This window comes from Ictalurus furcatus, chromosome 25, assembly GCF_023375685.1.
Source record: "Ictalurus furcatus strain D&B chromosome 25, Billie_1.0, whole genome shotgun sequence".
In the NCBI taxonomy this organism is placed as follows: domain Eukaryota; kingdom Metazoa; phylum Chordata; class Actinopteri; order Siluriformes; family Ictaluridae; genus Ictalurus; species Ictalurus furcatus.
Genome location: NC_071279.1, coordinates 14942241 through 14955982, shown reverse-complemented (window position 1 = coordinate 14955982; position 13742 = coordinate 14942241). Strand labels below are relative to the sequence as shown.

Sequence of the window (13742 nt, the reverse complement as noted above, 5' to 3'; positions counted from 1 at the left end):
GAGAAGTTGGATCAAATGATCATCTGTTCAAAACATTATGTTTTATGCAAATATCTTTCAATATTTTTTTTTTGTCTCATGATATAAATGTCAATATAAATGTACAGCGAATGTGAATTCTGAACTACCAGCCCTTGATTACATTACCCCACCCAGCTTAAGGTTCAGTATGGTAATATGTAACATTATGCCCTGTTTAACTCCAGCACCACCTGTCTTCACCACAAAAAAATCTCAACAATATTGACAAACAACAGAGATCTTCCAGAGAGATCTCAATGCCCATCTTGCTGTTAAAGTGAATGTAGGCAAATGGTCTGCTACTTTACACTACAGTCAAATGTATGTGGACACCTGACCAGCCACACCCATATGTGCTTGTTGAACATCCCAGTCCAGATTGTAGATTCGTAGCTGTGGGGATTTGTGCTCATTCAGCCACCAGAGCATGTTGGGTGCGGAGGCCGGTCACGAAGTCAATGTTCCAAGCTCTTCAGCTGGATTGAAGTCAGGGCTCTGTGCAGAACACTCAAGTTCTCCCACTCCAACCTTTTCAAACTATGTCTACATGTACTTTGCGCATGAGGCATTGTCATGCTTGAACAGGTTTGGGCCCCTTAGTTCCAATGAAGGGAAATTGTAATGCTACAGCATCCAGAGACATTCTATACAATTGTGTGCTTCCAATTGTGTAGCAACAGTTTAGGGAAGACCCACATATGGGTGTGATGGTGTCCACATGCAGTGCATTTGGCGATATGGCGATATGTTTGGGTATATATATCTATGCAATAAAATGGCCTCATAGTTACAAACGTGTTGCATTGTGGATAATTGCGTACAACACAGTGACATCAGTGAAAACAATGCATACATATCTGAACAGTTTTTGATTTAAAAAAAAAAAAAATGGACCTGCAAAAATACAGTAGGAAGAAATGGCAGTGATGGCTCAGTGGTTAAAGGCTCTGGGTTACTGATCAGAAAGTCAGGAGTTCAAGCCCCAGCACTGCCAAGCTACCATTGTTGGGCACTTCGGAAAGGCCCTTAACCCTCAAATGTATAAATATAACTTGCTCTGGATAAGGGTTCTGTCAAAATGCTGTAAATGAAGAAAGAGCTAAACACATGTTTTGTTATTATGGATCACCATGGCCAAAAAGTAGCCTACATTTAATCCTTTCACAATACACTGTGCAAAGGTGAAGGGGTGTGAACACATTTTGAACCCACTGTACATAATGAGAGAAAATCAAGCGGACAGATTCCTAACTCAGGAGTAACTATCTCCAATCTGGCAACCCGTCCCCCTATGGCAGAGGACAGAGTGGGTGGGAGGGAGGGAGAGTGAGCGGGGGAAGGGGGGGGGCGCATAAAGAGACATTGGAGGAGAGAGAGAGAGAGAGAGAGAGCGGTAGAGAGAGAGAGCGGTAGAGAGAGAGAGAGGGCGTGACACTTCTGGAAAAGTCCAGCAGTGAAGAAATAAGGGTGGGGTGCATGTGGGTAAGGGGGGAGGGTGAGGAGGGATTCGTTCTCGCGTGCTGAATCACGTCGCCACCTCGCGGTATAAATAACGGGGCGCGCGCGCGGAGGCAGGCGGAGGACGCACGGATCCAGCTGTGCAACAGACGCTTCGGTAAGTGCGCGATATCTTCCCACAGTGGAACTCTTCACCACACGGACAGAGCACAGTGTTTCATAATAATAATAATTATAATAATAATAATAATAATTTTTTTTTTTAAAAAACCCGTTAATCCGCATTAAGTTGCGCCTGAATGATTTGAGTTGGATCAATGATGATGATGATGGTAATAATAACACAGTGAAACATTAAGAGATTGTCTTGAGCGCTTGTGTTTGCACATTAGATCCTTCTCTGTTGCAGCTGTGCATGAACAGAGTGGGTGGGAATGTTTATGTCCTCTGTTTTTGCAGAGCCAGATGCTCCAATGTCCAGTAATTACTTTCAGAATACGCTTCATAAGCAACATTAACACATTAATAGCGTACGGATTTAATTTTGGTTCAAATATGAAGGTTTTTAAAATGCTCTGATTTGTTGCATAAGCCACACAGAAAATATATATATATATATATATATATATATATATATATATATATATATATATATATATATATATATATATATATCTCTTCTTGTTCATTAAGTCTGATAAATAGTCTGATAAATATTACCCACTTATATATTACTTACAGGCTGAACGCTATAAGTGTAATATATAAGGGGTTCGTGATATTAGTATATGCAATAATCACGATAAGGATTAACAAAATATACTGTTCACCCCTGCATTACCAGAGTGAATTCCTAGTGAATAATTGTAATATTACATCTATATTAATAATAATAATAATAATAAGAAGAAGAAGAAGAAGAAGAAATCTTCTCCTTAATACTAATAATAATGGTGGAAGTAGTGTGTGTGTATATATATATATATATATATATATATATATATATATATATATATATATATATATATATATATATACAACATAATATTGGTGGAAGTAGTAGTATTAGTAGTGGTAGTAATAGTAGTAGTATAATAAAATAGTACCAACACAAACATTTTCTTAACTCAAATCACAGTAAAGGTGAATATTTCAATATGCAGTTAAAATGTTGGGTTTTTTTTCTGAAACTTGCATGTCATCTTATTATAATACATGAAAAATACACTACAAGACATCACTAATCCCATGTATTGTAGTAATACCCAGAATGAAATGAAAGCAGATATTTATTTTTAAATCACAGGTTTATCAACTAACCTTTTTTCTTTAACTCAGGCATTGTTGTGTCATTGTGTAACTGCACACACAGAAGGTTAAACAGCGTGTCTGCTCGTTCGCCCTCCCCGAGTTGAACATGTATTGATTTCTCAGTGCAGAGGGGAATTTGACTCTCAGTTCCAAACCATGAAGGGGTGGCAGGATAAATCAGGTTCATGTCATACTGCGCTCTCTCTCTCTCTCTCTCTCTCTCCCCCTCTCTCCCTCACTGCAGCACAAGTCCAGGTTTTTCAGGACGCCTCCGATCCCTCCCAGCTAAGGCCAGGCCATCTGCTTCACTAAACTAAAAAATAAATAAATAACTAAATACGACCTGCCAGGGACATTTTTTTTCCCGTCTGTATTTGGAATTTGCTGGATAACATACGCAGCAGAATGAGGAGAGAAACGGCTTAGCCTGCACCCTGCCGTAGCAAGTGATACTTTCACAATATATTTTCAGGACAGCAGGATATCCATTTTGTTTGATAATAAGCACCACATTAATTAAAAAAAAAATACATTTAACACTTTTCATTTAACACTATTCCAGTATTTACATGAATCAACTCTTTGCTAACAAACAAACAGGTATTCGAAAAGACTATAGTATGAATATGATATAAATATTTTTTCACCAATATGATACCAGTTCTAAGGAAGTATAATTAGTGTAAACAAAACTATAGGCTGATATTTTATATAGGTTAAAAAATAAAAGCATAGAAGATTAATCATTATTTCCAGCTCCACCCATATGTCTTAATTGGCATACTTGGTGCCTGCGCAGGTAGGATAACCAAATCCAAATCCACTACAAATTATTTTAGGAATAGAATTAATGAAAAAATCTTGGCTCATGGAGTGCTTACTGTACCATAATACATCATCGTTATGACCACAGGATATTTCTCCTTCTACCACAGCGACTTGACAATGACTAATACCTTTTTGACATGTTTAACAGCTATTCGACAATGATTAATATCATACCTTTTATAAGTTTATAGTTATGTTTACTGTTATGGAACATTCGAAGTCAGTTCCTATCATCACTTAAATTAAAGCAGCTGTAAACAACTGTTCTGTCCACTTTTCTTGAAGTTAAGACAAAAAATGCTTTACTACATTATAGAGAGAAACTATGAAATGTCCTCCATCATTAGACTCTCCCATGTTGGAAAGTTTAAAGGAAAAGCTTTACCTGTGACTGTTACAAAGAACTGACACTGGAGACTCCTTCCATCCATCCTATTTATGTACCGCTTATCCTACACAGCGTTGCGGGGAGCCTGGAGCCTATCACAGGGAACTCGGGGCACAAAGCAGAGGACACCCTGGACGGGGTGCAATCGCACAATCATTCACACACTACAGAGAATTTAGAAATGCCAGTCAGCCTACAACACATGTCTTTGGACTGAGGGAAGAAACTGTAATACCTGGAGGAAACCCCCAAAGCACGGGGAGAACATGCAAACTCCGTGCACACAGGACGGAGATGGGAATCGAACCCCCCAACTCTGGAGATGCGAGGCAAACGTGCAAATCACTGAGCCCCCCAGATTCCTTCCAAAGAATGTTAAATAAAGCCTCTTTCCAGAAAGCTTTATTTACTGCATCAACAATTAGACCCTTTTGAATCTATTTATTATAAGACTAAGAAGATTAGTTGAAGCATCTGCAATACAAGTCCTGTGAATAAGCTGTTACTATAGAAACCTATTCGAATAAGCACATTAATATAAACCTGTGATTTGTTTACAACAATCTATTTATATAAATTAATATATATATAAAAACTTGATTTGTTTATAACAGCCAGCGCTATCATCAGAGCTTATATTATTTTATTATATATTATATATATTATAGAAAATGAATCAACACTTTCTGACCAGTCGAGACTTTAACAGCACTGTGGTAGAAACCACGATAACATATCGTCGACTTGCACACTTCTAATGTCAGATGTGTGTGATTTGTTTTCTCAGCGCTGGGGGTTCTGTATCGTTCGCATTTCAGTAAGCAGTGAATGTGGAGGACTTGTGTGCTTCTTATATAACTGAGCTCCCTGCATTGATCTGGCAGAAGCTCAGAGGTTCTCTGTGCTCCGACGCAGCATGCAGGCATCCTCTCAGCATAATAGCACTGTCAGTGCACACCGAGTGTCTGACTAATCCTCAGTTGCTCATCAAGATGGATTGCGAATGGTGGCGCAGTTTTGGAAACGATTGTGGATGCCGTCGAGAGTTAATACGATTAGAACAATAATTCACAGTGTACTCGCACGCCTACACTGAGATTAAAGACTGATCTTCTGTACTTATTTTCTGGCTGATTGTGAAGCAGCACATACAAATCCAACCCCTAATCTTTCAAATCCAATCCAGACAGGTCAGAGGTTACTTACCACTGGTGGCTGAAAATGCGTCTGAAAACAATGCAAAGCAGGAGAGTTATTACAGTGCTGTGAAAAGGTATTCGCCCCCATCCTGAGAAACTAGGACTTACTCCTATGCTTTGGATCATTGTCTTGGTACATAATCCAGTTGCACTTGAGTTTCAATTTACAGACTGAAGACCGGCCATTCTCCTTTAGGATTTTCCAGTAGAGAGCAGAATTCATGTTTCCCTCAATTATTGCAAGTTACCCAGGCCCTGAAGCAGCAAAGCATCCCCACACCATCACACATCCTCCGCCATGCTATGATGTTCTTTTTGTGGAATTCGGTGTTTAGTTTATGCCAGATGTAACAGGACCACTGTCTTCCAAACAGTTCAACTTTCAACTCATCAATCCACAGAACATTCTCCCAAAAGGTTTGAGGATCATCAAGGTGTGTTTTGGCAAAATTCAGACGAGCCTTAATGTTCTTCTGGGTTAGCAGTGGTTTTCACCTCGCCGCTCTTCCATGAATGACATTTTTGCCCAGTGTCTTTCTGATAGTGCAAACAGCTTTATCAAATAATATTATAGCTAGGTTGCTAGTACTGACACTTTATTAATTAGCTGAATAGCTAGCAGATTGGGTATTTAGCTACAATTACTCTATAAAATTAAGCACTGAATAATATTAGGTATTAAATAAAGCTTGTTGGCTATCAGAATGAAGGGTTGTCACTAGCATTGCTTAACAGCTAGCTACTATTACTTTATAAAGTGCTACATAAATAAAGGTTGTAAGTATAGCTAGCTAGCTAGCTAGCTATCAAACTGAAGGTTTGTCACTGGAGTGGCTAAACAGCTAGCTACTATAACTATAAAGTACTATATGAAATAAGGTGTTAAAAGAAGGGTTGTCACTAGACTAGCTAAATATCTAGCTAGCTTCAGTAACAGGCAGCTATCACTAACATATGAAATAATATGACTGCATATGAAAAATATTAAGGAAATTAAGGTAGTAAATAAGCTGGTGTTACACTGAGACACTTACTGCAGAAGCTACATGATCTACATGGCGTGCTATTTTCACACTGAAATTCTGAAGAGATTCTCAGTAGTTTAATTTTAAGGATGCTGCACCTAAGTTTCCTATGTCCATGATGTATACAGGGTTGATCTAGTGTCTGGTTTCACATGTCAGAGGAAGTCACGTTACATCTCTCTCCCCAACTTTAGTGTGTTTCCTGCATCTGAAAGCTGAACGCGCTGAAGATGAGGGCGTGTTGGTTTTTGCTGGGCCTTTCTCTCCTCTACATCTCCGCTGAGTGTCTGCTTTCCCCCTCCACAGACGATCTTAAAAGTGAGTATTACAGACGTCCTGTCGGTGCAGTTAAAATAGCGTTCCGTGTCAGCCGGTGCTTGATGGTAGCTGTGCGTCTACAGAGATCTCTCAGCTTGGAGAGAAATATGTGGATAAGGAGATTGAAAACGCCATTAATGGCGTAAAGAAGATGAAGACAGTGATGGAGAGGTCGGAGGAAGATCACAAGAAGTTCCTGTCATCGTTGGATGAAACCAAGAAGCAGAAAGAGGTTAGAGAAGATTTTCAGACTGATTCAAATTTTTTATTTTTTTTTTAAATGTAACATTTTGGAAGTGTGCTAAACCTCCAGATTTCCCGTCTGCATTAGGACGCTCTGAAGGTCGCACAGGAGATGGAGGAGAAGCTGAACGAGGAGCAGTCAGTGTGTAACGAAACCACACAGGCCCTGTGGGAGGAGTGTAAGCCGTGCCTGAAGAACACATGCATTAAATATTACTCTCGCACCTGCAGCAGTGGCTCCGGCCTGGTGGGTCGACAGGTGAGATCTGAAATCATGCTGCATTCGTACATGTCAGATTGTGAACAGCAACTCAATTTAGATGCTTGCCAGTGGCCACGCCCACAAAACAAATATATATTTTAGAAATAACATGATAAAAAAAAAAAACGCATGTGCAATTCCCTAAGTAGGAAAATTGCTTTTGGTCTCATATTTTCCTTTTTGTCTAGGGAGTGCACGTCTGTATTCAGTACAAGTCTGGCTTAAACGCTGCGTTCACGCCATGTCGTAATTACAAGATTCCAACTTCTAAAATGCGTTCGTGTCCTTGTAGAACTCGTAATTACAACTTCTAAACTAGGAATTTTCTGAGACGTCATTCGGCAACGTCATGCGGCAACGTCATGCGGAAACACTCAAATTGGCGGCAGCTTCAACAGTACAATGTAGTTAAGTAGTTATTTTGTAATATTTCTGTGTAATAATTCATATAATTGACTATTAATAATGTTTTAATAATGCAAGATTAAGCTGAAAATAAACGAAAGACATGCAATGCAGTTTAATGTCATTTTGCAGTTATCATTCATTTAATTCCGAGTCCGTGGACATGAACAGCTGCAAGTACAATGTCCGGGCTGTCATCTAGTAATTACGGTAATTCCGACATGGCGTGAAAGCAACATAATCATTAATAATCATTATAATAACAAGCAATGTACTATATTATGAATAGAAGTAGTATAATAAGTAATATAAACCAGCAATCAAACTGTATAATTAGTAATATTCAGTAATTAAAGCATTTCTGGAAACAAAAAGTAGATCTAATTGATAAATAATATTTATGTATTAATAGTAACGATTTTATTATACATTCCCTCCAGGATTTCGTGATTTTTGCGATCGCAGAAATGAACACAAAATCAAGCAAACGCCGTAATATTCGGAGGAGCTTGCAATGTTTACCACAGATTTTGGCCAAGATGCGTCATGTGACATAATCATAACATGCATTCAGCCAAAGCCGTCTTTAATTCACGTGTGTCAAACCTGAGTACAGCTAAAAGGCCTCATTTATGCAATTTAAAAAAAAAAAAAAAGCCACGGCAAAATCAAACATTTTTAGCCACATCAACCACAAAAAAAACCTCGAAATCCTGTACGGACTGATTATAACATCATTCTTGATTCTTAGAACTTTATCCAAATTGCAAACATCACAAGTCATGCAACACTTACTTTAAAGACCTTAAAGACCATGTCCATTAGACAAGCTACTTCCTGTTATCACTTAGGTTATAGCAGCTATAAAGAGTCCTTCCCTTACCAGCCTATTTTTTCCCCCGCCTCTTTCTTGAAGTTAATTAGATAACAAAAATGAAGCTTGTCATATTACCAGAGAAACCAGAACGCACAAAGTCCTCTGTCCTGAAGACTTTCCTGTTGCAGGAAACTTACTGACTTTTACAAAGTGCTGATACTGGAGACTCCTTCCATAAATCCATAAAATGTTAAACAAAGGTATATTGTATACAATAGAATAGAGTGGAACTCAAACCCATACTTTTGTGTGCTGCCCCGTCTCAGCTGGAGGAGTTCCTGAACCGGTCCTCGCCTTTCTCCATCTGGATTAACGGTCAAAACATAGACACTCTGGAGAAGGAAGACCAGCAGCAGAGGCGGCACTTCCAGGATCTGGAGAGGCGCTACACCGACGTGGCTGACGGCGTGGACAGCATCTTCGTGGACAGCATGAAAGTATTTGACCACATGCGCTCCCTGCACCAGCCCGGATGGTTCCACAGACCCTCCCCCATTTACAGGTCCCTCTTCCATGACCCACAGTTCCCTGACTTCCACAGCATGTTCCAGCCTATGAGGCAGATGACTCAAGACGTCTTCGGATCGATCGGGTTGTACATGGGTGGTGATTCGAACTTTCCCTCTGAAGGTAAACAAGCTGTAACGTTACAGTGTCAGTGTGAATGTATTACTCCTCTCTGTGTAGCATTAAATATCCCTCGCCGTGTGAGAAATGAAATGCAGTACAGCAACATTATACCATATTCATCATTCTGTCACACAAACATCACTAAGTTTATCAGTCCACTAAGGGTGTGTCCCAAACCATATCCACTATACAGGCTATTCAGGAATGTACTCCGTATTCTCCACTATGCACACATTGAAGAGGGTCTTGTTTTGGGGATTATTTATCATTTCCAGCGTTTATGGTTGTTTTTTTTGGACAGACGGCAGCGTGAACGAAGACGTTATCATAACCAGACCGTTTGGGAACGATAAAATGACCTGCAGGGAGATTCGCCGCAACTCCGCCGGCTGCATCAAACTCCGAGAGGAGTGTGAGAAGTGCAAGGAGATCCAGCACATTGGTGAGCTCAGTATCAGGAGCACATTATAGTCAAGACATTACAAAAAACAAACAAACTCATACTAGATCTTGCAGATTGCTATTATAAAAGATTATAGTGTTTCATTCTTACTATATTCTTTTTTTCACATGTATTTATTGCATTTTTGGTGGACGCCCTTGTCCAGAGCGACTTACATTTATCTCATTTATACAACTGAGGAGTTGAGGGTTAAGGGCCTTGCTCAAGGGCCCAACAATGGTAGCTTGGCAGTGCTGGGGATTCATCTCCTGACCTTCTGATCAGTAACCCAGAGCCTTTAACCACTGAGCTACTACTGCGGCATGCTATAGCATGCTACGCTGCCTTTCATATATAGAACGGGTCACATAAATGTAATAAATAAAGCAAAAGTTTAATAAATGAAGTCAGAGGTTTTTAAATTGTGGGGAGGGTGTTTTTAACTGACCCCCTGGCAGCCCCGCCCCTTTTCTCATCTCACATAGTAATCTTAATTTTCTCACTTGAAAGCTTGCGTTTGGTTAGCGTACACGCAGAATGTTTTGAATTCATTCAACGGAATAAAATATAGCAATGTGTGTTCCACGTAGCAATTATGAACCCTCTGTGGGAGTAATCATGAAATCAAAGTTTTTAAAATTCCATAACTAGTTATTTTAATTGTATTTGAACCTAAAAATCAATCATCAGTTCTATTTTCCAAACATTGCCCTTTATTATGGCTGGACGTCATTTAGAAATGACACTGACCCATTAGGGATGAACTTTTTTCCAATTTGTAATGGCAGTCACAATTCCTTTTGTTACATTTAAGATAACAAAATAAGACCTTAAAAGTTAAATTAAATAATTCTTTCAATGTGCTTAACAGATTTTCTGTTCTGGAATAGGTTGCTAAAAAAAAACAAAAAACAAAAAGTCATTAAGGAATCGTCATAAAAACTTTTCAATTTCAAAACAATCTTCCAAATTCATATAACCATGAAACCATGATTAAACGTCTGTAATTATGGAATTAAGGAAGTAATTATGTAGTTAGATACATAGGCATCAGTTAACTATTTGAATTAGGGATGCTACTTACTTTTACATTTATTCATTTAGCAGATGCTTTTATCCAAAGTGACTTACAAATGAGGAAATACAAGCAAAGCGATATATATAGCGGAGAACAATACAAGTAGTGCTACCATACAAGATCTTTAATTGAGTTCTAGAAAAGCAAAGTGCGCAGAGTAGAGGTGTACGAGCCAGAGAAAGGTTTTTTTGTTTGCTTGTTTTTTATTTTTTTAAATAATGTGGGGTTGGCATTTTATGTTCACGAAATAGGTGGTCTGATTTCCTTGATTCTTAAACGTTTCATGCTGAAACTGATTTTTTTTTTTTAAAAAGAAAAGGAAAAAAGACACACACAGGGCCTTGTGGGGGAAAAAGTTAAGCTCCTTTTCACCAGAATGGAAAGCATACACAAGTGCTCCACTTTTCATTTTAAGGTTTGAAAAGCACTTCAGGATGGAGCAGTCCAAAATAATAAATCAGGAACATGCCCCACACATCTGGAACAACTGGCCAGTGGTGACATACATGTACAAACGTCCCCTCCAACGTGATTACCTCGTCACAGCAGCAGTGATTAGAAGTGTCCCTGTAAGTGGTGAAGCTGTTAATTCAACTCCATTACCATTAGCAAGGTGGTAGCATTGCTCCATTTTAAATCAATAGTAGCTTATAATGGCTCAAGTGAGGGATACAATCATGCTGTTATAGGAAATCAATCAACAACAGCCCAATGCAAAGATTATTACCACCCACAAATTGATAATTTTCCAATGTCTGCACATCCCATGTGTTGTAATACTCATTTACTACATCAATTTGCACTGAACACAGACCTTTAAAAAAAAAATTAAAGAGCGACACGTCATAGTTTAAGAAAAAAAATCTATCACTTGTTCCGTAAATGCTATAAATAGTCGTTTCCTCACCAGCCTCTCTTTTTCCTCTCTCGAAGTTAATAAGTCAAAAACAAACGCACGTTTTTAAAATTTTTTTTTTTATCCGTTTATGTGGAGCGTCTGCTATACAAGTCCCTGTGAATTAGCTGTTAAAAACAATAATAATAATAATAATAATAATAATAAAACAATAATGCATTAGAACAAGTGCATTAGCATAAACCTGGGATTTGTTTCCTGTTATAGAAAATAAATCAACACTCCTGACCAATCAGAATTGAGAATTCAACAGCGTTGGGGTAATGCTGTTTTATTAGCGTGTTGATAAATGCTATAACTTGTAAAGCTTGTAAAGTAGGTTTTCCATTGAAGTTAAAACTGTAACATGCGACTTTTAAAGACATTGGGTACTCCGAGGAAACATTTTAAAGCCTACATATCAACAAATACTTTAAAAGTAAACTTTTCCTTTTAGACAGTGCAATTCGGTATCATCTTCCTTAGATGAGGCCGAAGAAACTGCAACATCTTTTTTCCCCCCAGTTGATTTCACTTCATTTTGCTTACACGGCCAACAAAACATGCACTGTGAACTTCCTGCATCACCATGCTTGTTTGACGATAAGCTCGGCGAGCCTTGCAGGCAAGTTTGTTTGTGGTTGCTGTATGAGCACTGATAACGAAGTGTAAAGCAGACTTAAGATGGCCTCGTCTTACACTCGTTAGATATCTACACTTCCGTGCGCTGGTTTTTAATCAGTGTGACAGGAAACCAACTCTTCTTTATCTAGCTACGCTGGTCAGCAGCAGCAAACAGTTGATTCTTTCAAAAGCCAGACTGTGACACGACACCAAGAAAACCATAAAGTTTGTAGTGTACCGTTTCGAATGAAAGTAAAATAGCCCTCGGTTCGTCACAGCTCTAATGCTGATGGCCCAGGTTCTACAAACCAAGCGTTAAGCATGGCTCTCTTGTGCAGACTGTTCTGGAAAGAAGCCTCTGGAAGGTCCGCTGAAGGAGGACCTGGAACAGGCTCTGGCGTTGGCCGAGAGATTCACAAAGGAGTACAACAATCTCCTGAGGCGCTTTGAAGAGGAGATGTTCAACACCTCGAAGCTGCTGGACATGCTGAGGAATCAGTTCAGCTGGGTGTCCTCGCTCGCCAATCACACGACCAGCGACGACGGTATCTTCAAAATCCAAACAGTGAGTCCTGACTCAATGCCATCTTACTCACATGCATTCAGACACGATGATCCAGTACTCTATATAATGCTGTATTCTGCTTTCATAAAAGATCATCTGTAAGGACACCGAGAACCCTGAGACGCCAGGTGACACCAGCGTATCCGTCAAACTGTTTGACGAGCCAGAAATGAGCTTCACCGTGCCGGGAGAAATCCCCTGGACCGACCCGAAGTTCTCCGAGGTGGTGGCGCAGGAGGCTTTGGATCGCTACAAACAGAACACTATGTGGGTATTGAAGAAACGGGTCCAGAATATCCCTCTTAGCGGTATCGCTTTAATCCTTGCACTTATTACAAAATCTTCCTTTTTCATTACAGAGTTGTAAAGTAATCATGAAGGAGCCCGGGTGGAACTTCCTGTCGAAGAATCCACCCCACAAACATCATCATGGAGAACAGTAAAAAGTTCTTTCTGCATTTATCTCTCAAAATACCAATAGCTGTTGTACTACTTAGCTGGATGTCCTCTATCTAGCATTATTCCTGCTGTATGATCCTGACCGAGGCATCAGAAGATCCTCAGGCACCTGTGTGAAAATAAAAGTGCTTCCAATCTCCCTGTAATAACCAACTGTACATTCGAAAATGGATAATAAAGTGTATAAATAAACCCAACTACTTTACGTTTCCCTTTATATGTCTAATAATAAATGAGGAATAAAAACAGGACCAACATTTCATAATGTTTGGTTTCCTGAACAGATGGAATTTGGGAAACGAGGAGACTCCGAGACGTCAGCAGTGAAGGTTCTTTGCCAGAAGGTTTTCAGTTCTAATCTCAGCACTGGTAAAGAATCACTGCAGGGTTTCACACGCATCTGAAATATTCCTGGGCAGAGGACAGAGGACCAGCTGCTCTCTTACATTCCCCAGGCACTCTCTTCAACCCTGAGTTTTGTTTATGGCACAGGCAAATTGCAATAAATAAATAAATAGATAAATAGTGTGCTGTTTTCTAGGAAAGAATATTATATATATTTATTTCAAACACAGCACATACATGTAAACCAGATATTCTGGCCTGAGTGACATAAAGCAAAGAGGTGAGTATCTGTTATTCCACTAGAGGGCATAATAGAGCACTAAACTCAAGGAAATCAAAGTTTCCTCAACAACCGACAAGACACGCTAA

At 39.2% G+C, this 13742-nt stretch overlaps 1 protein-coding gene across 1 annotated transcript; it reads left to right on the top strand.

Moving 5' to 3' along the window:
• The first annotated feature begins 1510 nt into the window (after positions 1-1510).
• On the top strand, positions 1511-13225 carry clu (clusterin). Its single transcript, XM_053614438.1, has 9 exons — positions 1511-1636; positions 6425-6548; positions 6632-6780; positions 6880-7050; positions 8602-8965; positions 9267-9407; positions 12343-12569; positions 12661-12836; positions 12929-13225. The coding sequence occupies exons 2-9, from the start codon at positions 6461-6463 to the stop codon at positions 12939-12941; spliced, it is 1329 nt and encodes a 442-aa protein (XP_053470413.1). The 5' UTR covers positions 1511-1636; positions 6425-6460; the 3' UTR covers positions 12942-13225.
• The last annotated feature ends 517 nt before the right edge of the window (positions 13226-13742 follow it).